The following is a 26,532-nucleotide window of genomic DNA, read 5'->3' on the forward strand; positions in this document are numbered from 1 at the left end:
AGTTGGCCAATTGCAAGCTTTGGAAGGCGGGTTCGTCTCTGAGGCGGGACACGGAGTGACGGGCGTCTGTTTTGACTAATGAGAACTTGGCTGCGAGTAAGCCAGGGCCAGTCAGAAGCGAGAAGGCCGGATCCTGGGGCGGGGCTGGAGCTTCGGCAGTTGAACTGCTCGCGAGGAGGGGTGTCTGTGGAGAAGGTGAGAGGCGGCGGGAGTGGCGGGTGCGCGGGCCGGGGTGGGGATCCTGGGGGGAGGGGATGCTCTGGGGGAGGGTGGGCTGCGGCGGGCAGCTGACCGGGCAGTGTAGGAATCGGGAGGGGTGACCTTTAACACGGATAGGCACTTTGACGGGGGTTTGTGAGGCAGAGGGCAGTATCTGAGTCGGGGGTGGGGGGAGATGTTTTGTATCTTGCAGGAGGGTCTTTAATGGGCGAAAGTGTGTAAAGCTGGAGACAGCAGGCGGTAAAATACAGAAATTCCCCTGTAATATAGCCTTGTGATTTAATGGGAGGTTTTGAGGCGAGGGGTTATTGTAGCGCGGTGTGGAGGAGCGGAGGTCCTTGGGATGAGTTACAAGCTTTGATGTGGGTGGAGGGCAGGTGAAGCCCTACGGAGGGAGAGAATGAGTGAGGACTTCGAGGATGGAGGTGTGCTTTAGGGAGGTGTGAAGCCACATGATACATGCAGCGTTTACTCAGGGCTTACTATGTGCCAGGTTTTGTATGAGTTACTCTTAAACTTCCTAACACCCCTCCCGGTGGTTAAGACTGTGGGCTCTGGAGTTGGGTTGCCTGAGCTTAAATGCTGGCTTGGCCACTGGCCCTGCCACTGAACGTCAGGGTGGCTTTGGGCAAATTCTTTAACCCTCTGTGCCTCAGCTTTTAGCATCCTTAGAATGACCTCATCTCTTCTCTGTCTGTACCACTCACCTAGTCTCTTGGCTTCACGTGCTCTTTATATAATGGTAACTCCCAAGTGCCGGTCTGCAGTCTGGATCTCTCTGAACTCCAGACTCATTTGTCCAATGGCTGACTCTTCTCTACTTGGAAGTCCAACTGACATCCATGCTTTAAAAACTTGTCCCTAACCAAACTTGTAGTTTCCCCCTTCCAAACCCAGCAGATGGCAGTTCTATTCTTCCAGGTACTCAGGACAAAAACCTTGGAGTTGTCCTTGACTCTCCCTTTTCCCTTTCCTGCGTGCCATCCGCCAATCAGCAAATCTCATGGGTCTATCTTCAGAACACTTCCAGAATCCCGCTGTATCTCACCACCTCCCTTGCTGCTCTGATTCCTGCCATCATTTGCCCTTACCTGGTCTGCTGCAGTGGCCTCCTCGCTGGCCTCTGCCCTGGACCCCACAGTTGGGGGTTCCTGTTGAAACAAAAGTCAGATCATGTTACTCCCTGGTCCAGGCACTCCCGTGGCTCCCACCTCACACAGTATAAGTCCTTGCCAAGCTCATAGTGCTCCACCTTATCCAGTTCTCCCTCCAGCCTGCCCTCAACTCCTGCCATTCTCCCCTGTTGACACTGCTTCCGCCACCCTGGCTTCCTTGTTCTTCAGACATAGCAAATACATTCCCACCTGGGGAATGTCATTGCTGTGCCCTCCGTCTGGATCATGTTCCCTCTAGATGTCTACATGGCTTCTCCCTCACTTCCTTAGGTCTCTGTTCAAATGTCAAATCCACAGACAGGCCGTCTCTGACCACCCAAGCTAAAATAGCTCCTGTTATTTCCTGGCGCCTCATCACCTGGTTTTGCTTTTCTTCAGTAACACTTACCAGTACCCAACATATATTAGGGTTTGTTTATATCCCCTGGCTTCTTAGACTCCCACCCCCCACTAGAGTGTTGACTCCATGAGAATATAGAGCTTAGCACCTAGAAGGACCCATAGATGCTTAAAAAGTGTTACTTGTATTACATCATCATCACCATTTCTGGGCGGGGGTCGGGGGGAGGCTCCCTGTAGTATAGGGCAGGGTTGTTGAGCTGGGAGAGTCTTGGGTGGGGTGGTGGGGTCAAGATGGGGTAATAAACTGGGCAGGTAATAAACTGGGAGGAAACAGAAGGGTATCCAGGGGCAGAAGCTCTCAGATCTCAGAGCTGGGAGAGCTTGTAGGAAATGCAGATTTCTGGGCCCACTCCCAGAGGTTCTGCTTCTGTAGATTTGGGATCATGCCCAAGATCCTGCATTTTTTTAAGTCAAGCACCCGTGTTCATGCTGAAGGTCTGCAGTCCTCTTGAAGAAACAGACCAGTTCGGAGCTTGGACTGGACCTCTCTCATCATTAAACTACCCCTCTGGGGCTGCCCCTCTGCCAAGCAGTGCCGGGGACACTGGTGATTGAAACAGCTCTTTACCTAGCCTGGGAGTCAGGGAGGGCTTCCTGTGGGAATGGACATTGGAGTTGGGACCTGATGACAAAGCAGTGAGCTGAGGGGAGAGGACCTTGGCTGTATCTCCAGTGCCTAGAACCCCGTTTCCTGGCATCTCGCATAAATTCACAAGTAGTCCCTGATCTGTGCCAGGCCCAGGGTGCTGAAGATACAAGAATGATCAAAATGGCTCTGCCCTCTTGGGCTTCTGGTCTGTCAACTAATTGTCAGCTAGTTGCACAGATGGTAAACACCTGACCAGGTGCCAGGCACTGTTTGAAACTCCTTACATGTATTAATTAATTTAATCCCCACAATCATCCTATGTGAGATGGGCGCTCTTATTATCCTCACTTTACTGGTGGGAAAAACCCAGAGAGGCTAAGCGCCTTGCCGTGGGTCACATTGTGGGTAAGTGGTGGAGCAGGAGCTGAACCCAGGAGTCCCTTTCCCGCAGTGTGTGTCATGTTTAAGGTCCGAGGCCACACATAAGGATTGGTGCCTGGAGGGAAAGGAGCAGAGAGTAATGGGAGGAAACAGAAGGGTAGCTGGGTAATGGGAAGCCCCTCACTTCAGGATTCTAGGCATACCTCAGTTTCATCCTCTGTAAAATGGGGGATGGTTACAGCATCTACCAGAGAACAGAATTAAGGACAAGTCACTGGTTGATGGATGTGTGTAGTCCTGTTTGAGGGATAGTAGGGGGGAGGTTTGGATATTCCGGGGGGGGGGGGCGTGTGGTGGGCTGCAGTGTGCACTATGGAGGGGCAGATTATGGGGAGTCCTTAAAGGTTTTTGTGTTTATATATTCCAGGGGGACAGTGTGGAAGGCTCTGGTCTATATTCTGGGGGAGTGCAGGGTGAAGGGAGGGGAATTCTAGCCAGCTAAAACTCACTCACATGGCGGGGAGCGGTCACTCCGGCCAGGCCAGTGTGTGTATGTGAGGTGGGGGGTATACTGTATAGGAGAGGCCAGCTAGGTCATGGCCAGGCTGAAATATGGGATGTTGGCGAGAGAGGGTGCTGCAGACAGTGCGAAATAGCCATCAGGAGTGGGGGCTGACAGAAGTGGTGATTTACCCGTGTCCTGTGTGGGAGATGGTGATGTGGATTTGTTTTGGGGGAGCCCAGCGTGGAGGATTCTCAGCTTCCACCCTAGGGCGAGGGCTGCGAAGTCTGAAATACCCAGGGAGCGCTATTGGGAGGAGGAGGAGCCAGGGACCGTGATGTAACCCTGGAAACCGAGAGGGGAGTCACCTTAGTGAAAGATGAGAGGGAAAGGCCCCGGGGTCGGAAAGCTGAGTGTGCCTGTGCGTGTGTGTGCGCGCGCGCGTCCGTGTGCGTACGTGTATGTGCGTGTGTGCTGAAGTCGTGATGTCACGAGGCCCGAGAAATGGGATCAGGTGTGTGGGCCAGAGTGGGGTGCTGGGGTGTGCACGCGGAGCTCGCAAGGTTGAAGTGCTGACGTCACGGGTTGGCGGGGGCGGGGCCTCGAATGCAGGGTCTAGAAGCTGAGACGCAGAGGAGCTAGGAGAGTCTTGGGACTGGAACGAAACCAGCAACCAGGATGGGCCACTGGTCACAGAGCAAGGATGGAGGATGCAGGTAGAAGGACAAGGGGGGGGGGGGCGTGGAAGGAGGGAGGGGCGCGGGGCCTGGGGAATCCCAGAATTGGGGGGGGGGGGCTGTCCTGGGAAGGTTCTGCAGGGAAGAGAGGTGGAAAATGTGGGGAGGGGGAGAGAGGGTTTACATAGAATTTGGGAGGGAACAGAATCCAGGTGAAATATGGGGATAATGTAAGACAGGCTGAGAATGGGGTAGATCCCCACCGTGGAGTAGAACCTTGGGCGAATATGCAGGCAGAATCCAGGCGGAATAATAGGAGGGGGCAAAATTCAGGTAGAATATGGGGGAAACCCCAGGAGAACATGGGGGCTGGTGTACAGAGAAGGGGAATGTGGCCCCCTGCCCCCAATCTGGGAGAGCCGAATGGCAGTAAGGGACTTGGGGAAGGGAGTGGAGAGGGCTGGTTTCCGGAACGTGGTAGAAGGGGTGAGGCGGGAATATGGAGGGAGGGAGGTTCTGCAGCGGGGAGGGGAAGGGAGTCCAGAATCTCTAGGCCCTCTGGGGAATGAGTGATGGGGAGCTGGCTGAGGTGTGGGGTTTATTTCATCAGCAAGTGTTGAGTGCTCACGACAAGCTGAGAAGAGGGGATGAGGGGAGGGGAGCGGGCGAAGTTTGTGGAGGTGTGGGAGGCAGTTGTGTGTAAGGGGACAATGGAATTCGGGGGGAATATTCAGAGGCTTAATATCTGGGGACTGACATGGAGGCTAATGACATCAGGGCAGTTGGATACGGAAAGGCCCTGTGATTTAGTGAAGGGCTGCTATTCTCTGGAAGAGAATGGGGAGCTTATGCGGGGAAGTGGGCAAGGAGGAGAGCAGGGCTGGGTTGGTGGTGGAGACGGGGTGGGACGGGCCCCTTTAGTCCTCTCTCCTCCTTGGAGTTGGGTACCACGAGGGGGTTGGTGAATTGGGCAGTGAAGCTGTGCGGCTCCTCAGGCGTTCTGCAGGTACCTCCAACGCCTTGGTAACCAGAACGGCGCGACTGCTGATTGGCTCGCGGAGCTGGAGGGGGCGGGGTCGGAGGCGGGGTCTAGGACACCCGGTGGGGCGGGGCCAGCGCTGCCTGGCACCCGCACTGAGGACCAGGGGATGCGAGATATGCTGAAACGTGTATCTGTTTGTTTGCCTATAGGTCGGGGACTATTAACCCCACCTCTGAACCTACAGAGAATGTGAGAGTACCTAATTGTGAGAGTGGATTTTCAAGGGGAAGAGGCCTCTCGATTTCATCGCTTCCAAACACGAGAGACCCCTCTCCCAAATAAACTTAAGAGCTTGGGTCTAGAGACAGAGGAGCCTGCCAGAATGCCTGGGGCTTTGGCGATTGTCCTTGGGTCTTTGAGAAAGGGGATGTGTGGATGGGCCTCAGGGTGGTATTCTGGGAGCCCCTGAAATTATTTGCAAAGGGTTGTGGGCCTATTCATTTATCCGGGGAGGGTTCAGAGATCTCACTAGACTATCAAAGGTGCAAAGACTCTTAAAAGGTTAAAAACCACTGACCTTGAGTTTCAGGGCTCATCATTTTCTGGCCTCACAATATTATATTTTCTGATATCCTCCTTTAGGAGGACTTCTTGGGGAAAGTGTGAGGAGCAGAGGATGTGGCGGAGTGAAGGAGACCAGGCTTTGGAGGGGTCCCCAGGATCTGGTTTAGGGCAGCCCTGGGTAGCTCTGTTTTTGGGGCAGCTGGGACTCCACTGAGTCTCAGTTTCCCCATCTGTACACTGGGAAGAAAAATGGGCTTGCCTTGTTTCTGTACTGCCTTTCAAGACACAACAACAAAGAAATCATGATAATGATAATAATAATAATGCCAGTGTGTATATGAGTGCTTTGCTGTGTGTCAGGCATTGCTCAATCTGTTCAAGGATTTTAACGTGATTAACTCATTGAATCCTTACACCAATCCAAGGAGATGAGCACTGTCACCCTTCTATGGGCTTACAGAGACCTGCATGAGCATCATCTGGCCCATTATATCTCATCTAGGTCCCTCCCTTATGCTGACCTTGCTGTTCTTAGAACAAATCAGGAACATCCCACCTTGGAGCTCTTGCTTGGGTGTTCCCTTTGTCTGGATACTCTTCCCCCAGATATTCACCCATCTCCTTACCCCTCTCTAGGCCTCTCCTGAGAGAGGCCTTCCCTGGCTACCTTAGCTGAAAGAGCAACCCCTACCCCCAGCATCTCCTTTTTCCACTACTTCACTTTTTTTTTTTTTTTAAGATTTTATTTATTTATTTGACAGAGAGAGACACAGTGATAAAGGAACACAAGCAGGAGGAGAGGGAGAGGGAGAAGCAGGCTTCCCGCTGAGCAGGGAGCCCGAAGCAGTGCTCAATCCCAGGACCCCGGGATCATGACCTGAGCTGAAGGCAGACGCTTAACGACTGAGCCACCCAGGCGCCCCTACTTCACTTTTTTTTTGTTTTTTGTTTTGACATTTTTATACCTCTGACTGTTGCCGCCCTCTTGAGAGTAGGGGCATAATCTGGTTTCCCATCATATCCCCAGCACCCAGGATGGCATGTGCTTTAAAGATAAGGAATATGGCTCCAAGAGAGGTTAAGTAACTTGCCTGTGTATGTGCACATAGCTAAAGCTAGATATGAACTCAGGCAACCCGGGGCTCTCATTCTGAATCATCCCCTAAAATCCAGGCTGAAGGCAGAGATCTGCTCCTCTCTTCCACCTCATAGAACTAACAGCGAGTGGTAGCCCTATTGGCTAAGAGAAGGTACTTAGGCTTACAACAGACCAATTAATAAAATAGATTATTAATTCCTTGGACATGATTTAAGTGTATCATTGATAATACATAGTGCTGCTGTTCTCTCGACTTGGACCACTTTCCCTAGATAGCCATTTAGCATGCTCCCTGCCTTCCTTCAGTTCCCTGCCCGTAGGTTACCTCCTCAGGGAGGCCTGCCCTGACCTCCTACCTAAAATCTGCCCTGTCTGACCCCAGTACTCTCTGTCCCCCTATGCAGCTTGATTTTTCTCCACAAAAAAATTTTTTAAAAGATTTTATTTATTTATTTGACAGAGAGAGACACAGCGAGTGAGGGAACACAAACGGGGAGTGGGAGAGAGAGAAGCAGGCCTCCCGCGGAGCAGGGAGCCTGATGCAGGGCTCGATCCCAGGACCCTGGGACCATGACCTGAGCCGAAGGCAGACGCCTAACCATCTGAGCCACCCCGGTGCCCCTCCACAAATGTTTGAATGAATGAATGAATGAATGAATAATTAATATATAATGAGTGCAAGGATTAATAAATTAATAATAGTATTAATCATGATTCTCTTGTCAGAAATCATATATTCTGTTAGCCAGCATGTGTTGGGCATGGACACAGTTCAAAATGCTTTTATGTGTATTGTCCAATTGAATCCTCATGACAGCTCTGTGAGATAGATAACCATTATTATACCCATTTTCCAGATGAGGACATTGAGGCACAGAGAGGGAGTCTCTTTCCTAAGGTCCCAAAGCTGGTAAATGGTGGAGCCAGGATATGAATTCTGGCCTTCGGGCTTCTGAGCCTGGGCTCTCAGCCCCTCTGGGTCTCTGTCTCCTCCCTTTCTCCAGTGACACCGGCCATGGATCAGCCAGCTGGCCTGCAGGTGGACTACATCTTCCGGGGTGTGGAGCATGCTGTGCGGGTGGTGGTGTCTGGACAGGTGCTAGAGCTGGAGGTGGAGGACCGGATGACGGCTGATCAGTGGCGGGGCGAGTTCGATGCCAGCTGTGAGTGTGCCGGCCTGGGGTGGGTTCACCTGTCCTTCCCTGGGATCACCTTCTCCCTGAAGATGAGACCAGCTCGGAACCTGCCCATCTGCCTCTTCTACCTGACCGGAGACTCTCTGAGGTGGGGAGGGGGAGTGGAGGCCTCATCCCTCAGGCCAGAGGCACTGGAGTTGGGGAAAGTTGAAAAGCTTGGATGCACTGATCTTGGGCTGGGCAAGTGGTTAGACTCCAGGAAGGACTTTTCTCTCTACCCAGTCATTGAAGATCTGACCCACAAGACGGGGAACTTCAAACAGTTCAATATCTTCTGTAACATGCTGGAGTCGGCTCTCACCCAGGTAGGGGCCAGGGCTGGGGGGCCAGGGGAGGTTTCTGTTTTCTGGATCCCTGGGGAGGTCGATGCCCATCTGATGAATGCAAGACCCTCTACTTTCTCTTTCCTTAAAGGGACAGGGCTATCTTTTTCTTTCCCAAATGTAAGTGGTTTATTCTGATCCTAGTGATAGTTACTATCATGTAGAAAATTCATGTCACAGAGAAATGTAAAGAAGAGAGTAAAAATCACTCTACTCCTAATACTCATTCCTGGTAATATTTTATTAATATTTTGGTGAAAATCACTCCAGCCATTTTTCCACTTCTTTGTTTACTTGTGAAAGTGTGTGTGTGTGTGTGTGTGTGTATTTGCAGATATATAATTTTATATAGTTGGTATACTTCCCAAAGTATTCTTTAACCTGCTTTTAAAAAATTCAACAATATTTCATAAACATTTAGCCTCATCAGTGAATATAGGTACTCATTTGTGTCATTTTTACTGAGTATCTACAGTGTGCCAGGTACTGTGGTAAACATTGGGATACAGCAGTGAACAAAAGAGACAAAATTCCTGTCCTTACGAAGCTGACATTCTAGTGGGAGAAACAAAAAATTGAAAAAATATATAATGTCAAGTAGTTAAAAGTATTAATAGAAAAAAAATCGGGTTGGAAGTTAGAGTGGCAGGGATGCTATTTAGACATCATTTTAAAACTATGAACTACATTATTCCTCTGATTATAGATAAAATTTGCACTCATAAAATTATGACAGTGTTATAGGGTGTGATTTAGAAAGCGGCAGTCTCTTATAATCCCCTTTCTGTCCCCTACTTTAGACTGTTAACATTTTATTATGTGTAGACAGTATAGCATAATGGCCAAGAGCATGAACTCTGAAGTCAGACTCATCACTGCTACTTACTAGCTGGGAGCCCTGGGCCAGTTACTTCCCCTCCATGCCTTAGTTCTTTCTTTCTTTCTTCTTTCTTTCTTTTTCTTTCTTTCTTTCTTTCTTTCTTTCTTTCTTTCTTTCTTTCTTTCTTTCTTTCTTTTCTTTCTTTCTTTCAGAGAGAGGGAGAGAGAGAGAGAGCGTGCACAAACGGGCAGGGGGGTGGGCAGAGGGAGAGAAAGAATCTTAAGCAGGCTCCACACTCAGGGCAGAGCCTAATGTGGGGCTCGATCTCTTGACCTTGAGATCATGACCTGAGTTGAAATCAAGAGTTGGATGCTTAACTGACTGAGCCGCTGGGTGCCCTATGCCTTAGTTTTCTTAACTGTAATGGGGGGATAACAGTAGTTCCTATTTCACAGTGTGGTGAAGATTAAATGAGTTCTATGTAAAAAGCTTAGAATAGTGTCTGGCTCATAAGTGCTTTACAGATATTGTCTTTTTATTATTGTCATCAACTTGTGAGTTTGTCTTCCTTGTTAGTGGTTGCTTAGTATTCCATTATACCCATGTGGCATGATTTGTTTAACCCAATGGTTCTCAAGTTTTTTGGTGTCATGACCTCTTATGCTCTTAAAAATTATTGAGTACATCAAAGAGCTTTTGTTTATGCAGATTTTATCTATCAATATTTGTTTGCCATATTATAGATTAAGTTGTTTTATAAATTAAAACTGAGAATAATTTAAAGATATTTATGAATTCACTTAAAAATCACCGTAATAAACCAGTTATATGTTAAATAACATTTTTATGAAAAATACATTTTCTAAAACAAAATAAAATAGTAGGAAATACAGCATTGTTTTACATTTTTGCAAATCTCTTTAATGTCTTGCTTAATAGAAAACTGCTGGATTCTTTTTTTTTTTTTTTTTTTAAGATTTTTATTTATTTGACAGACAGAGAGAGAGAGTACATACAAGCAGGGGGAGCCGCAGGGAGAGGGAGAGGGAGGAAGCAGGCAGGGAGCCTGATGTGGGGCTCGTTCCCAGGACTCAGAGATTATGACCTGAGCCGAAAGCAGACACTTAACCGACTGAGCCACTCAGGTGCCCCAAAAACTTCTAGATTCTTATATGTGCTTCTGCATTCAGTCTTTTGTGATATGTTTTGGTTGAAGTATATGCAGGAAAATCTCACTCACATAGATAGATATGTGGTTGGAAAAGGGAGTCCTTTAATCAGGAAATCGTATAGATCCTTCTTTGCTAAAATACTAAAAGTGGACAGGTGGTAATTTCTTAAAGATTTGTTGTAGTGTGAAGTCCAAAAGCCTATCAATGAACTTTTCATATTACATTACATTAAAATCTATTGATGTATCTTGAACTTCACTTGGATCTTTTATCCATTTTATGATATCATGCATTGGTCATTTAGAAAATACAGTTCACTGAGTTATACAGATCTTCTGAATGTTGACACATTTCATTATACAATATCAGGAAGTCACATTTTTTTTTTTAAAGATTTTATTTATTTATTTGACAGAGAGAGAGAGAGACAGCGAGAGAGGGAACACAAGCAGGGGGGATCGGAAGAGGGAGAAGCAGGCTTCCCGCAGAGCAGGGAGCCCGATGCGGGGCTCTATCCCAGGACTCTGGGATCATGACCTGAGCCGAAGGCAGACACTTAACAACTGAGCCACCCAGGTGCCCACAGGAAGTCACATTTGTTAATATCCTCACTGATCTCACCAGGGAAGTCTTTCAACATCAAGAAGCTATCGAGCGCACAGTGGCAGATCCAAGTTTTCCAAAATTCTAATTTTTGCTGTGAAGTTTGAATTTTACCATTGGCAACAAATACCGTTAGCTGTTTTTCTTGAAGTGACAGGCTGACTTTGTTCATTTTTGAGAAAATGCCTGCCAGACATCCAAGTCTGAATAACCATAGTTATGTCTGTCAGTCGTTCTTTCAAGTAAAAATAGAGTTCCATGAAAAAGCGTCTAATTTAGCCCCAAACTCGGATTACACAAGTGTTCTTCCTGAGACAACTGTCATACTTTGGAATGCCACAGAATGTGTGCTTCCTTTCTTGTCACAGAGTAGTAAAAAGCCATGTACTCAAGGATGGAGATTCAAAAAAATTAATAATTTTTACTGCTTCATCAAGAACATTCTAGGTTTGGGGTGCCTGGGTGGCTCAGTCGGTTAAGCGTCTGCATCTGCCTTCGGCACAGGTCACGATCCCAGGGTCCTGGGATTCAGCACCATGTCGGGCTCCCTGCTCAGGGGGGAGCCTGCTTCTCCCTCTCCCTCTGTCTGCTGCTCCCCCTGCTTGTGCGCTGTCTCTCTCTGTGTCAAATAAACAAACAAAATCTAAAAAAAAAAAAAGAGGGAACATTCTAGGTTTGATTTCCTGTGTTAGGTTTGCTTGTTTCTTCTTCCTTCCCGGCCCCCCACTGAGACTGTGTGGCACCAGAGACTACAGTGGCTTCCAGTACGTTTGCCGCCACTGGCTTGATTTGTGCTAATGGGCACCTTCACTTTTACCACCATTATTTTGCACCATTGGTATAAATGTCAGCACAGCAAAAAAAGGCATATGACATCTTAGTATTATTATGATAATTGTTTTGACCTCATGGACTCCCTGAAAGGGTCTCGGGGACCCCCAGGGGTCTTTGGACAAGACTTGGAGAGCCACAGCACTAAGCTGCCCCCCCATGGTTGAGGGTTTAGGTTCTTTCCAGTTTCTCCCTCTGGCGTCCTTGTGCCAGCCCCTAGGGCAGGGCCATCTTGATCATTGGCCTCAGTGTAGGAAAAGCCCAGCGAGTCCAAAGAATGGATGGGGTGTGGCCTGGGTAGGTGGGTTGTGTGCTCTGGGTATGGCCATGTCCGGTCTCCTGGCATTTCCTCCCGTCCTCTTCCAACAGAGCAGTGAGTCGGTCACCCTTGACCTGCTGACCTACACAGATCTGGAGTCCCTGCGGAATCGCAAGATGGGGGGCCGCCCGGGCCCCTTGGCCTCGAGATCGGCCCAGCTCAACTCCAAGCGCTACCTGATCCTCATCTACTCTGTGGAGTTTGACAGGTGGGGATAAGGGACTGGCTCCGGGCTCAGGCTGGTGGGCAGGTGGGAGGGGATGTGGTTCAAACTCAGGAACTCCCTGAGGGCTGGGGTGGGGGTGGGGTGGCGGCGGGGGTGGGGGTGTTGCCTTTGGAATCTTAAGTGTTGAGATTTGTATCATTTAGTATCATGCTGGGCTGTAAGTAGCAGAGTAACTATTACTAGTGCTTTAAACAAACAAGTTTATCACACAACAAAATGTCAAGGTGGGTGGCTACTACCCAGCAGTTTCATTAGGGCCTCAGGCTCCTTCTGTTTTGTTTTGTTTCCTTTTGTCATCCCTGATGTGTTGGCTTTTGACCTCCATCCTTATCTCTTCATGGTCACAAAATGGCTGCTGGCCCTCCAGGCATTGCTTCTGTATGAAAGCAAGAGGAAGAGAACAGGGCTGTACTGGCTAATGGCATCTACCGTTTTTTATCAGGAAAACAAAAGTGTTCCTAGAAGATGCCCAACAGATTTCCTATAATATTTGGCCAGAAATGGTCTTATGGCTATTTCCTTAATACTTGGCCACAAGCGGTCACATGCAGGGGATGCTAGGATAATAACAAGCTGGCTTTTTTTAGCCTGTTTAGTGGGAGGCAGCAAGGCAAAAAAGAGCTGGGAATGGCTCTTGGGTAACCAGGGATGGTATCTGCCCCATTTGATAATAGCACCTGGATTTTCTAGTGGGAAGTTGTCAGCCCCCTATGCATAGCATCTGGTGGTGCAGTTAATCGAGGTGCCCTATCTTTCCTTAGCCAAGAGGTGAGACAGGTCAGGCCATTGAGAATCTATGCCTGTGGAATCCGAATTTTGTTTTGGCGGCAAGTAACATGATACCCATGTTACAAGTCAGTTCAGACTGCACCAGGCCTGTCAATGCAAGATTGCTAGATAAGGGAGTCTGAGGGATGGCCGGCTGGCCAAGGGGTAGGGGAGCAGGGAGCGGGCTTGAAGCTGCATTCGGAATGTACGCATCTAGGAATGTGAGGTTTTGGAATTGGGGGTTTTCATACTCGAAGGCTCTCAGGGTCTGGTAGCTACCCTGGGGTGGATTCTTGGCCTCTGAGCTGCCACGGTTCTAATCCTCCTCAGGATTCACTACCCGCTGCCCCTCCCGTACCAGGGCAAGCCAGACCCTGTGGTCCTGCAGGGCATCATCCGCTCACTGAAGGAGGAGCTGGGCCGCCTTCGAGGGCTGGACGGCCAGGATGCTCGGGACACCCGGGAAACTGAGATCTGGCACCTGAGGGAGCAGTGAGTCTGGGAGGGGAAGGTGGCTGGGGCTGGGTGGGGGAGGCATTCTATTGGGCGCCGCAGGGCCCCGTGCTCTGCACTCCTGAGAGAATGGTGGTCCCTCATTCACCAAATATTTATTCTGAGCCCCTCCTCTGTGCCTGCCTTGCGCTGGGTGGTGCTGGGGACACAGCAACGACTGAGACAGTCCTGGCCCTGCCCTCCTGGGACTCCCAGTCCAGTGGAGGAAGATAGCTCTGTATGCAGACAGCGACAATTCACAGTGGGTGGAGCTTGGGAAGCCCGGAGGGGAGACTGGAGCCTGCCTGGTAAGGGAGGGGTGTTGTAGGCAGAGGGAGCCGCATGCATAAAGACAGGATGGGAGGTAGGGCTCTATCTAGTGCCTCTTTTGTATTGACCCCCTCCTTGCCCTTCACGTAGTGGCCCGCCCAGGGAGCAGGTGGATGTTGATCGCATAACCACCTGAGTATAGCATTGCCCCAGAAATGGGGTTAGGCAGAAAAGGTGGTCTGTGCTGTAGGAGGCGGCAGTAGGAACCTGATGGGGTCTTGGAGTAGGTCAGGTGAAGGGGGTGGGGAACAGTGTTCTAGGCAGAATGAACAGCATGTGCAAAGGCTTTGTGTTTGGTCGGACGTGGTGAAAACAAGGGGACTAGAAGAGTAAAGTGAAGAAAGCAAAGGCTTTTTGGCACATTTCCGAGTACCTCCTGTGTGCTCTGCACTGTGGGGTGCTGAATCAGGGATTCCATCCCCATCTGGAGGAGGCCCCACCCATTGGGGAGCAAATAATATTTTTATTTGTTTTTATTTTTTATTTTTTTAAGTAGGCTCCACACTGGGGCCCAGCACGGGGCTTGAACTCATGACCCTGAGATTAAGACCTGAGCTGAGATCGAGCTGAGATCGAGAGTCGGACACTTCAACGACTGAGCCACCCAGGCGCCCCAATATTTTTAGTAATAACAATAATAATTATTACAGCAGCTAACATTTATTGAGCATTTCACTGTGTGCCAGGGATTCTGCTCAGTGCTTTATGACTTCATTCCTTTAATCCTTGCAAGGTGGGCATTGCTGTTGTCCCCATTTTGCAGAGGAGGAACACTGAGGCCCAGAGAGGCTAGAGAATTTGCCCCAGGTCGCACAGTGAGTAATATGGCCAGGCTAGACCTTGAATCCAGGCGGCCAGCACCAAGTATAGCATTGTTGTTTGTTTCCTTTAGCTGCTGAGCTCTGTTGGCAGCTGCTGGGCCCCGAGGCCAGGACTGAGTGTTGGGGCTGACAGGGAGGAGTGGGAGCTTATGGAGCTGGAGAGCCTTGTGGGTCTTCCTGGAAGAGCTTGGCTGTGCATTGCTGGGAAGCAGGATAAGCTTTGGCCTCAGTTCACCCTCAGGACTCTCTGGTGTGTGGGGGTGTATGTGTTTCCCAGACTGGCCACAGCATGACGCCCTTTGCCCTTCAGAACCAACCAGAACTAGCGAGGGTGGCTTGAGATCCTATAGCTGGTCAATGGCTTCTTATCTTTCTCTTCCCAACTTCCTCTTCCTAACTGGAGTGAGGGAATTTGGGAAGACTCCAGATTCATTCATTCATCCAGCCAACATTTTTCTGGTTCATACTGTGTCCCAGGCACACTGCCCAGCCCTAGTTAATGTTTCTTGAACCCTTACTCAGTGCCAGACATGGTCCAAGCACTCTTCATAGATTCTTACAGCCTTATAGGTAGGTATTATTATTATTATCGTCCCACTTCGCAGAGATGTGAGATCAAACTGCATAAGGTCACCCAGCTTGTGATAAGTGGAGTAGAGTCAGACACAGTCAGCCTGGCCACAGAGCTCAGGTCCCTCACAGTGACCAGACAGCTGGAGTGAGGATCCAGACAGAAAACAGATAATCACACTGATAAGTGCCAGCTCTAGGAAGGAAATGTACAGAGAGCCACGAGAGCAGAGAAGAGAGGGACGTGACCTAACCTCGCTGGGGGCAGGGGATGTGACCTTTGAAGGGTGAGAGAAAGTGTTCCAGGAGAAGGGACTTGGATCTGCAAAGAGAAGCTTGGCTGGGGAGGAAGGTGGGGGGAGAGGAAGGGAAGGGGGAAGTCAGCTAGATGGGGCTGAATGGGAAGCTCCCTGGAGAATACAGGGGAGCCACAGATTTTAAGAAGCGTTTTATTAGGAAAAATTCCAAGAACACACAAAAGTAGACAATAGTATCATGCCCATGTACTTGTGCCCCTGATTCAATGGTTACCTACATTTTGCCTATCTTGTTTGATCTACACACTCCCCTCTCCCTGAGAAGCAAATCCCAGACATATCTCCTCTTAAATACTTCATTCTATCTCCATGGTTAATGTATTCCCCTGTCCCCTGTATTTCCTGTGAAGTAGTTGTTAAACCTATAGGCTGGTCAGATTTAGGTTTCTGGCAAGACACCTTCCTCGGTGGTGCTGTGTGCTTGCTCACTGTCAGGTGGTGTTGGGGCTGATGAGTTCAGATGTGGAGACCTGGTTCCTTCTTATTAAGGTCCCATCAGCCCAGCATCTCTTGATACTTTTTATTTGCTAATTACCAATGAGGTTGAGCAGATTTTCATATATTTAGTAGCCATTTGGATTTCCTCTTTTGTGAGCTGTCTGTTCACCTATCATGTCTATTTTTCTTCTGTCATCTACTTCTTACTGATTTCCAGGAACTCTTTATATAGTCAGGATATGAGCCCTTTGTTAATTTTATGTATTTCAGAAACCTCCTTGCCCTCTATAGCTGGGCTTTTTACTCTCTTAATAGTGCCTTTTGATAAACAGATGTTCTTAATTTTATGTAGACTAATTTATAAATTTTTTCTCTGAAGTTACTCATTTTTATGTCTTCTCTTAGAATCCTTTTCTCCCAGTATCATGAAGATATTGTCCTATATCATCTTCTATACTTTTTTGTCTTTTGCTTTACACAGTTATGTCTACAGTCTACCTGAAATTGATTTGGGGGGAGGTAGGTGTCCTTTTATGGTTTTTTCACATTACCAGTCAATCAGCCCAGTGACATTTATTGAAAAGAGTATCATTTCCTTGGGGCGCCTGGGTGGCTCAGTTGGTTAAGCGACTGCCTTCAGCTCAGGTCATGATCCCGGAGTCCTGGGATCGAGCCCCACATCGGGCTTCCTGCTCAGTGGGGAGCCTGCTTCTCCCTCTCCTCCCTGCTTGTGCTCTCTCTCGCTATCTCTCTCTCTCTCTCTCTCTCAAATAAATAAAATCTTAAAAAAAAAAAAAGAGTATCCTTTCCCTACTGCTTAGCCATTGTCACCTCTATCACAAAGCATGTTTAGGTATCATCCATCAGATGAGGTTCTGTGCTCTGTAGTCCATTGGTTTGTCTATGCTTATGCCAGCAGCACACCGTTAAATTATTGCAGCCTTATAATTAGGCTGATACTGGGTAGAGCAAGTCTTCTGACTTTTGTTTTTCCCTTTTAAGAATTTTTTTGGTTATTTTTGGAAATTCACATTTCTTTATAAATTTTAGAATCAATAGGTTTTTCAATACAAAAACATAAAACTTGTTGGAATTTTTTTTTTTAATAATAGGCTTGAGATTTTATTCTTTTTAAATAAAAATACACCCAACATGAAGCTCGAACTTATAACACTGATGCCAAGAGTCAGATGCTCCACTGACTGAGCCAGCCAGGCACTCCAAAACTTACTGGTATTGCATTGAATCTATAGAGTAATTTAGGGGAAGCTGAAATCTATATAAATAGTGTGTATTCCAGTATATAAACAACATACCTCTGCCTTTATTTAGGTCTTATTTAATGTCTCAGTGATGTTATTCCATCCTACTTTTGTTAGATTTTTTTCATCTTTGGACGATTTTGCTAATGGTTTCTTTACTTTAAATATAAATCATGTTGATGTTTATATAATTGTATTTATTTATTTAATTTTTTCAAAAGATTTTTTTTTTATTTGAGAGACAAGGAAAGAGCAGGAGCAGAGGGAAGCGTCAGAGGCAGAGGGAGAAGCAGACTCCCCAGTGAGCAGGGAGCCTGACGCGGGGCTCAGTCCCAGGACCCTGAGATCATGACCTGAGCCGAAGGCAGGCGCTCAGTTGGTTAACTGAGCCACTCATATAATTGTATCTATATGTTGATTTTGTATCTAGTAACTTTGGTCCGTTTTCTTATTTCTTATAATTTGTAGATTTCCTTTGATTATCAATATTTATAATCATTTCATCTGCAAATGACTGTTTTGTTAATTCTTTTTTTTTTTTTTTAAGATTTTATTTATTTGACAGAGAGAGACACAGCAAGAGAGGGAACACAAGCAGGGGGAGTGGGAGAGGGAGAAGCAGGCTTTCTGCTGAGCAGGGAGCCCGATGTGGGGCTCGATCCCAGGACCCTGGGATCATGACCTCAGCTGAAGGCAGATGCTTAACAACTGAGCCACCCAGGTGCCCCTTTTTCTTGTTTTATTGCATTGGCTAGGACGTTTAGTGGATATACCATAGAAATTCAACTTATTTTCTGTTGGTATACATTTTGGTCATTTCTACTCTTTTTGCTATTACGAATAGTGTTGCAATGTGTGTACATCTTTTCTTCAAGGAAGGTTTTGAGCATAGTAGGGGATCTGATTGGATTTGCATTTTATTTTTTTTAAATTTTTATTTATTTATTTTAGAGAGTGTGTGAGAGAGTACAAGCAGGGGAGGGAGGAAGGACAAGCAGACCCCATGCTGAGCGTGGAGCCTGATGGGGGGCTCCATGTGGGGCTCAATCTCAGGACCCATGACCTGAGCCAAAATCAAGAATAGGAAGCCCAACCAACTGAACCACCTAGGTGCCCCATTGGATTTGCATTTTAGAGCCTTCTGGTGAATAGGAGGTAGTGAGACTTGGCTGGGAGGCCTGGGGGGAGTCTAAGGCCAGGACTTCGGGGCTAGGCGTTCAGGGTATAGAGAAGGACAGATTTATTATTTATTTTGGAATTGGAGCTCGCAGGGCTGTGTCCTCCCCGTGGGATGAATGAGAGTGATGTGGCCGTGTTCCTCCTCATGTGGGAGAGGTGGAGGAGGAGAGATGATGGGACCACAGGGGCAGCTGGAGTGGTGGGGCTGCATTTCCCTGTTCCTGGAGCAGGTGAAATGGTTCGTGCCCACCCCATGGAGAAGTGAGAATGATGGGATCCTGAGAGACCCCCTCCCGACTCTCGTCTTCCCTCTACCCACTTCCCCCAGGGTTTCACGCCTGGCATCTGAGAAGCGAGAACTGGAGGCGCAGCTGGGCCAATCTCGAGAGGAGGCCCTGGCAGGGAGAGCTGCGCGCCAGGAGGCCGAGGCGCTGCGTGGTCTCGTCAGGGGCCTGGAGCTGGAGCTGCGGCAAGAGCGGGGCCTTGGACACCGCGGGGTCGGCCGCCGCAGCCAGGATTACCGGCGCCTGGCCAAGGAGGTGAGGGGGCGGGGCGGCCGGCGGGGGTGACCGGTGGGGTGTGGGCCTCGGCCTCCGTGTGGTCCTCTATGCCCCTTTTCACTCCTGGCAGCTCGAGGAGGTGAAGGCTTCGGAGCGGAGCCTGCGCGCCCGGCTTAGGACAGTGAACACCGAGCTGGAGGTGTACAAGAGGGGGTGAGAGACGAGGCCGGCGCGGGGGGGCTCGGAGCTGCGACCCGGCTGCTGCGGGGCTGGGGGGTGGGGGGGCGGGGCCTGGGGAGTAGGTGCAGTCTGTTGGGTGGGAGGGCGGGGCCTGAATGGAGGGGAGGCTGAGAGTGGGTGGGGATGGAGGGGTGGAAGGAATCTGATGGACTGCATGGGGCGGAAAGTTGGACACGGCAGGGGGCGCTTGAAGCGTCAATCAGGAGGAAGGGCTGGAGATAAGGTGGGGGGGGAAGGGGTGGGACCTGAGGATCTTGTAGAGCGAAAAGGCGTGGCCCAACTGGTGGGGATCTGGTTGACGTCCAGTGTTATTTATTGGGGTGGGTGATGGAATATTGGGAAGGATTTCTAGGGAGCTGTGGGAGACCTCAGGAAGAAGGGTCCGATGAAGGGGGTTTGTTCGGATGTAGGGAAGTGACAGTTTCTTTTGGGGGGGGGTTCTCTGGGGCTCCGAGAGGGGCGGAGCCTGGGACAAGGTACCTGTGAGGGTCATATGCAAGGGCGTGAATGTCTAGGAGTTGATGGTGGGATGGACCTGAAGGTTCGGAGATGGTGTGATCCGAGAAGAGGCTTGAGATAGGAGTTGACATAGGAGCTGGCCGGCGGGAAACTGACAGTGGGCCTTGTGCTCCAGGAGACGGACTCCGCCGGTGCCGCCGCCCCGGGCCCGGGAGGATCGGGCTTCGACGTCGCGGGAGCGCTCCACATCGCGCGGTCGCGGTGCCACCCGCTCTTCTTCCCGGGAGAGCGGCCGGGGGGGCCGGAGTCGAGGCCGCCCTGCCCGCCCCTCACCCTCGCCCACAGGTCTCTGCCCTGTCCTGCCCGTGGGAGGGTGGGGGATGGACTGGAGCTGTGGAGGCGTGCTCCTGTGACCCCAGCCTCTTCTCTCCTCACTCTCCCACCCCATCCTAGGTAGTCGCGTGCCCCGTTTCGACCCCACAGCCTTTGTGAAAGCCAAGGAGAAGAAGCAGAGAGAGATCAAGATGAAGTTAGCGCCCATTTCCCCCTTACCTGCCCATATCCCTGCCCCTTTAACTGGCCCCCCGACCTGTGCTCTCATCCATCCCCGTCTCCCATCTGTCTCCGTCATCTGTCACCTGCTCCGTCTCTCCCTTTCCCTTTACCTGCCCCTGCTTTTCACCTGACCTCCACCTCCTCCCCTGACCCCCACCTGACCCAGTCTGTGTGTCCGCAGGCCTTTTCCTTCCCTTTCTTATGTGACCTCAACTGTGCCCATAGGGGCCCAGCGACGCCATTCCTAGCATTAGCTGGGCACACAGGTGGGTGTCTCCTTCTGCGCTCCCCAGGCAGCAGCAGCAGCGGAACCGATTGGGCAGCGGAGGAAGCGGGGACGGCCCGTCCATCTCCTGGTCTCGCCAGACTCGGCCCCCCGCTGCCGTGAGCGGCCGAGGGGACGCGGCTAACCGCTCCCGAAACCGCAGCTCCTCGGGTAACTTGGGCTGTAGCGCGCGGGGCGGGCTGGGCGCCCCCGGCGAGCGCGGGAGGCTCACTCTCTCCTCCCCCCTCTAGTGGACAGTTTCCGCAGCCGCTGCTCGTCCGCCGGCTCCTGCAGCGAGTTGGAGGATTTCTCCGATTCCCTTCCTAGGGGGTAAAACTTGGGCGCGGGGAAAGGACCACCTCCACCCAGGTGTCTGGGGAGGCTGGAAACAGTCTTTTGCAGGGAGGTTGGGTGATGGAGGCGGGAGCCTTGAAACCACCGGGGAGGGCGAGGTGGGAGGTGCCCAAGGCTCCTCCCGCTAGTTCCTGAACACTCTTCTCCTGTCAGCGTTCGCAGCCGCGGGAAGCCTCCCAGCCCCACCACCTGGGGCGGGTCCAACACGGTGAGTGTATTTCCCCAGACCATGGAGGAGGTAGGGGCAGCATGAAGCTACCAAAAGCCCATGATTCCATTCTGGGGGACTCAGGTTGCAGAGGTGTCTTTTTTTTTTTTTTTTTTTTAAGATTTTATTTATTTGACAGACACAGCGAGAGAGGGAACACAAGCAGGGGGAGTGGGAGAGGGAGAAGCAGGCTCCGATGCGGGGCTCGATCCCAGGACCCTGGGACCATGATCTGAGCCGAAGGCAGATGCTTAACGACTGAGCCACCCAGGCGCCCCGCAGAGGTGTCTCTTGAAATGCGTCTGGACGCAGAATGTTTTGAGACCATTGGATTGGAGGGGAGTGTGGGGGTGGGGTGGGGTAGATGATACCAGCTAAGGGCACCAGCCCTGGCCTCAAATTGCCAGCTCTTAAAACCGGGCCCCGCCTTCCTGTCACCTGTGTGGCTCACGCTAGTTCTCAGCCTCAGTCTCTTAATCAGTTAAATGGGGATGGTAACAGTATTCATCTGAGAGGGTTCTGGTGGAGATACCAGGAGGTGATTTTGCATCTAGTAAGTGCCCAGTGGGCGTCAGCCCTTGTTCTTTGAGGTCCTTAGGTTCAAAATTTCCAGTGGGATCTGGGGGACAGGAATAGAGGGAGGATACCTAACCCCCTCTTCCTGTCTCCCCCAGCAGCAGAAGCCCACCCCTGTGGAACGCAGCCGCCATCAGAGATGCCTGACCAATTCGGGGGGCTGGGTCCCTATGAAAGGTGAGCCTGGGACTCCGCATCTCCCCCTCCCTTACCCCCCCCAGCCCAAGGGCAGCGTATTGGGCCCTCACAGCCCCTGCACCCACACCCACTCTCACAGAGTACAGCTCCGACCACCAGGCAGCAGACATGGCCGAAATAGATGCCCGCCTGAAGGCCTTGCAGGAATATATGAACCGACTGGACACACGGTCGTGACGTCGACCCGGAGCACTGCCCCTCCATCCCGCACCCACTGCTGGATTCGGAGTGGGGGGGCGGGGCCGGCGGTTCCTTGCAGCCCCGCTCAGGCTCCTCTCCTGCTGGTGCTACCCGGGTTTCAGGTTTGTGAGGCCTTGACCCCCCCTCGCCCCCCGCCATGCACTGCATGCTGGGAGGGAAGGTATGTGCATTTTGTAAATAAACTATTTGCTGTTGGGCTCCTTCAGCTTATGACTGAAGGGTGGGGCTGGAGTGGGGAGAAATGAGGACTGGGTGGTGGCCGTAATTGGGACCTGGTGTATTTCTGGGCATGTCTCTGACTGGGAGGCACTTTAGGGGTCAGAGTCAGGAGAAACTTGCATACTCTCTAAAGCAATGAATGGGGTGGACCTGAGGGGTGGGAGTGAGCAGCTCAACCCCAAAGGGGTCCAAGCAGAGATGTGGCACAGGATATCTTTGGCCGAGTGGTAGAGAAGGGGTGTCTTGGAGCATGGTTCACGGCCCCGCGGGACCGCTGAGCTGCCGTCAGTGACATCGGGGCCAACTTGGTGCTGATTCCTGCGCTCTGGCCTGAGACCTGGGTTCTGAGCTGTGATGTTCCTTACAAGCTGGGATCTCTGGGGTCTTGGTTTAGGGTCGGGGCCTCTGGGTTCTGAGTACCAGCGAGGACAGAGTGCTGGGCCCGGGGCGGGTGGGAACGGCTGGGGTCTTGTGGGAGGTAGAGGGAGGGGAGGCATGTGGTGGGACACAGGAACACAGTTTGAGCTGCACCTTTATTGAAGGGGGAGGCGGTGGGGTTTCTAGGCGTGGAGGAGATAGGGTGTCACTCGTGGTAGCGTGGCCAAGTCTGGATGATCTCATAGAGTTGGTCGCCTGGAGAGAGTGTGCGCTGCACATCCCGGTGTCCTTTGACCTCGTATCTGGGGCTCAGTTTTCCCTGAGCCACACCCCAAGCTAGCAGACTCTGGGCCGCCCTGAGGGCCCGGGGTGGAGGTGACCGCTCTGGGGGAGACAGACGCAGGAGTTAGGCTGGGGCTTCCTTGAGGGACAGAGGTAGTGTGGGGTAGTGTTTCCAGTTGTGCACCCTGCCCCACTGGGGCCCAGAACCGGGTCTGCCAGTCCCCTAGCAGGGACTTAACCCTGCTGTGCCTCAGTTTCCTCATCTGCGAAAGGAGAGAATGATGGCACCTGCCCACAGGGCTGTGGGACAAGAAAACGAGTTCTTTTACATAAAGCCCTCACAGAACAGTGCCTGGCACAGGTTAAACCCTCAGCAGGTGTCAAGATTAGAGCTCATCCTCCCTCCTCTGCCCCCAGACCTCTGCCCCCAGACCTCTGGGTCCTACTCATGATGGTGGCTGTTTATCATGGGCTGGCCGAAGAACTTTTATGCAGATTAACTCATCCTGGCCCAAACCAGGCAGTTGCAAAGAAATGGTCATTATCCAAAGGAGGAGATGAGGCTTGGAGAAGCCGACTCAACTTGCCCAATGTCACAGAGCTTGGAGGTGGCAGGGCCTCCCAAGGACTACATACCGTGCGGCGCCATCCCCCAGACCCCCGGTCGGCCCTCCATGCCAACGGCTGGACACTTACCCATGTAGTTACCCATGAAGGAGATGCCAATGGAGATGGGGTTCCAGGTGGGGCCTGTGTGATCGCCCTTGGTGTCCCAGCCCCGGCCCTCATACACGAGCCCATCCTCTCCGATCAGAAAGCTGTGTGGGTGGGGGTGGGGTGGGCTTGATGAGTAAGGGAGGGCATGCCACCCCCTCCCCTGCCCCCTGCTACTCACACACAATTTCCCCCAACACCTCCCTCTTCTGTCATCCAATGCCTCTGGCCCCTGCCACGTGCCAGGCCCAGCACTACACCCTCACGGCCACCCATGAGTTAGTACTGCCCCCATTCTGCAGGTGGAGCATCAGAGAGGTGGGGACATCTGCCCACAGTCACACAACACAGCCAGACAGGAACAGAGTCTGGATTCTCAAGCGGGTCCCTGGAACTCCCACCCACGTGATCCTATTCCTTGCTTCCTCCAGCCTCCTGGGAGGATTTGTTGAGCTCTTGATTTGCTGAATGCCCTCATGCTCTGGGGCAGGAGCTGTTGTCGTCCCCAAGATCATGCCCCATAGACCCCTGCCTCTCCGAACTGTCCTCCGAGAAGCTTTTCTGCCCTTGGCCCAGCCTGCTTCCTGCTTTCTGTTCCCTGCTGGGGTACACTGAGTGACAGGATCTGGGACTCAAGGATTCGCATCATAACCAGATATAGACTCTGGAGTCCCAGCATCTGCCTCTTGGAAGTTTCCAGTCCTGGCATCAGATCCTTAAGACTCATTTGACACGCCTTGATGGAGCGAGTCTGATTTGGCACGTTGGAAATAACTAGAAGATCAGCACTTTGGAGTTTCAGGATCTGCTGCCTCTGCCCTCTTGCTCTCACAGTCACCAAGGACGTAAAGGATATTGGAACTTAAGAATCTTTGCGTCCTGAATCTCCCACGCAGGAAGCCCGAATCAGAATCCGGCTCTGAAGAGACTAGAAATTCCGTGGTGATGCTGGCCCCCAGGACTGGGCTGCTTATGGCTTTATCACAGCCCCAACACCTGGCACAGGCAGTTGGGACTCCCTGTGTATTTGTGAAATGGAAGCATCTAGTTTAAACCTCCACCACCACTAGGTGGGTTGAGTGAAGAACCTTTTTATAAGTAAAGACACTGAGACTCAGAATGTGATGTGACAAGAAGGAAGATCCAGAATGTTGGGATCAGACTCTAAATCCTAAAATCCAAGAAACAGACTTCAGTCTGCTTTTCTGTAAGGCGATTGAGGCCAGAGGCTGGGGAGCCAAGCTTTGTCTTCACTACCTCATGGAAACCCTTAGCATCCAAGCACCTGAGTCTTGGAGACAAAGCCTGGAAGTTGGAGCCCTTGAAATGTAAAAGCTTGAGCCAGAAGAGCTGGGGATACCCTTGGAGGCGTCTAGACTTCCAATGAGGTCATCGGCTTCCCGAGCTTCACCCCACCCCTATTGGAAGCCATCTCTAAGGGCGGAACCCGGGAACCTTGATTTCCAGTACGGTGACTGGGGTTTACCAAGGTCTGAGAACCTGTAGGGTTCAAAGTTCACTCGTTGCGGAAGCCCTTGTATAGGGCCGCGGCCTGTTACCCCGGAAAGGGAGCTGGGGGGCACGGCCCCCAGATGCAGATCTTAGCAGTCCTTTTGTTTCTGCCGTCACCCACCTGCAGGCTGTTCTCCCCACAGCCGCCAGGGGGAGCTGCTTCCACCTAGCAGGCTCACATCCCTCCCACGGCTCCTGTCTTCCTTACCGTGGTCCACAAGGCCCTGCCGATCCGGTCCTCCTCGTTTCATGTCACTCCTCCCAGCTCCCTCCAGCCATCCTGACCTCTGTCCTTCAGGCGTGACCCTCTCACTTGCCCTCATAGCTTTTACCCCTGCTGGACCCTCAGCTTACCACTCTTGCCGCAGCCCCCCATCCCAGAGCCACCTGAGTCTCACCCCCCCCCCCCGCCCCGCCCTATTGCTTCTATCACCATCTGAATTCATCTGGTCCTGTTCTTCCCTGTTGGTCTTTAAATCCCATTGGGCCAGATTCGCACTGTTCATGCCTCCCCCATCCCAGCACCCGGGCAGGGCCTGGCACATAATAAGTGCCTAAGGCAAGAGCCCATGAACTTGGGGGTTCCCATTGCATGCCAGGTGGTGTCCTAAGGGCTTTGCATGTATGTATTGGCTGATTTAGTGATCTGGTGGGGGCAGAGGAGGGAAAGGAAACCAAAGTGGGGAGAGCGTTCGTGACCCTGCCCCAGGTCTCAGCCAGCAACAAGCAGAGCTGAGACTGGACCCCACCCCCACCCCCGCGCTGAACCCGCCTGCTTGTCTGCTTCCCAACAGAGGCGGCAGACTTTATGAAGGGACTCCAGTGTAGAGGACTCTTTCTTTTGTGTTGGTAGTCTGTCCCTTCCTCCGGGGAGCAGGGCTTGGACTTCAGCTCTTTCCCTTCCTCCTAGCACCTGCGTGCCGCGCGCACATGCGCAGTCCTGTGTGCCCGCCCCGGGGAGAAAGCAAGCTGGGAGGACTGTCAGCCAGGGGGCTCTAGATCTGCGGGGGGTCCCTCAGGCCTGCACACATTTCCCTCCACCCGCTAGGGCACCGGCCTTTGCCTCCGCTCCGCACTCACTTGTAGCCCACGTCACACCAGTCCAGCGTCCCCGCGTGGTAGTCGCGCACGTTCTGGACCTGCTTCAGGCACGAGGCCGGACAGTCGCAGGGGCTGCCGGCCGTGTGTGACACCACCACGTAGCGCACGGGCAGTTTCAACTTCTTGGAGCACTTGGACGCCGGGGCCTCCCACTCTGTCCGGGGCACTATGGGGCAGCAGAGGTTTGGGGGGTCTTCTCCAGGCCCTCCGAGCCCAAGTCCGAGGAGAGCCAGGAGGGCCCAGGCGAGCAGCGCGCAAGGGGCGGACATGGCAGGTGAGGCCCGCAGGGACGGCTAGGAGTTCGCCGCTGGCCTAGGCCGCCTTTATCTGCTGGGGCCGGGCAGTGGGGAGGGCCTTGCTTCACACCCTGGCGGGACAGGCAGGTCACACTGGACCCCAGATTCCGCTTCCTTCTCTGGCAGGACTGCAACAGGATGCGGTGTGGTGAGGTGGGGAAGTGGGGAGCCCATGGCAAAGCCAAGGGGACTCTCTCCTAGCTGAGAGTCAGGGTGG

At 51.7% G+C, this 26,532-nt stretch overlaps 2 protein-coding genes across 6 annotated transcripts; one reads left to right on the forward strand and one right to left on the reverse strand.

The window, feature by feature from the left end:
- Positions 1 to 125: 125 nt before the first annotated feature.
- Positions 126 to 22,014, forward strand: CCDC61 (coiled-coil domain containing 61). 5 transcript variants are annotated; one of them, XM_036090361.2, is made up of 14 exons: positions 126 to 195; positions 7,595 to 7,753; positions 8,009 to 8,091; positions 11,905 to 12,062; positions 13,179 to 13,340; positions 18,586 to 18,796; positions 18,888 to 18,970; positions 19,632 to 19,801; positions 19,910 to 19,985; positions 20,305 to 20,447; positions 20,528 to 20,606; positions 20,784 to 20,838; positions 21,513 to 21,591; positions 21,692 to 22,014. In XM_036090361.2, exons 2-14 carry the CDS (start codon positions 7,606 to 7,608, stop codon positions 21,787 to 21,789), a joined length of 1,545 nt encoding a protein of 514 aa, XP_035946254.1. In that variant the 5' UTR covers positions 126 to 195; positions 7,595 to 7,605; the 3' UTR covers positions 21,790 to 22,014. The 5 variants fall into 5 exon arrangements, with proteins under 5 accessions (XP_035946254.1, XP_035946253.1, XP_035946252.1 ...); XM_036090360.2 differs by lacking the exon at positions 126 to 195 and adding an exon at positions 3,259 to 3,782; XM_036090359.2 differs by lacking the exon at positions 126 to 195 and adding an exon at positions 3,791 to 3,984.
- A 532-nt stretch (positions 22,015 to 22,546) lies between these two features.
- PGLYRP1 (peptidoglycan recognition protein 1) lies at positions 22,547 to 26,288 on the reverse strand. The gene is made up of 3 exons (XM_036090368.2): positions 25,999 to 26,288; positions 23,389 to 23,510; positions 22,547 to 22,794 (listed from the first exon to the last, which is right to left on the reverse strand). The coding sequence occupies exons 1-3, from the start codon at positions 26,286 to 26,288 to the stop codon at positions 22,616 to 22,618; spliced, it is 591 nt and encodes a 196-aa protein (XP_035946261.2). The 3' UTR covers positions 22,547 to 22,615.
- Positions 26,289 to 26,532: the final 244 nt, after the last annotated feature.

The sequence above is a fragment of the Halichoerus grypus genome, chromosome 15, assembly GCF_964656455.1.
Source record: "Halichoerus grypus chromosome 15, mHalGry1.hap1.1, whole genome shotgun sequence".
In the NCBI taxonomy this organism is placed as follows: domain Eukaryota; kingdom Metazoa; phylum Chordata; class Mammalia; order Carnivora; family Phocidae; genus Halichoerus; species Halichoerus grypus.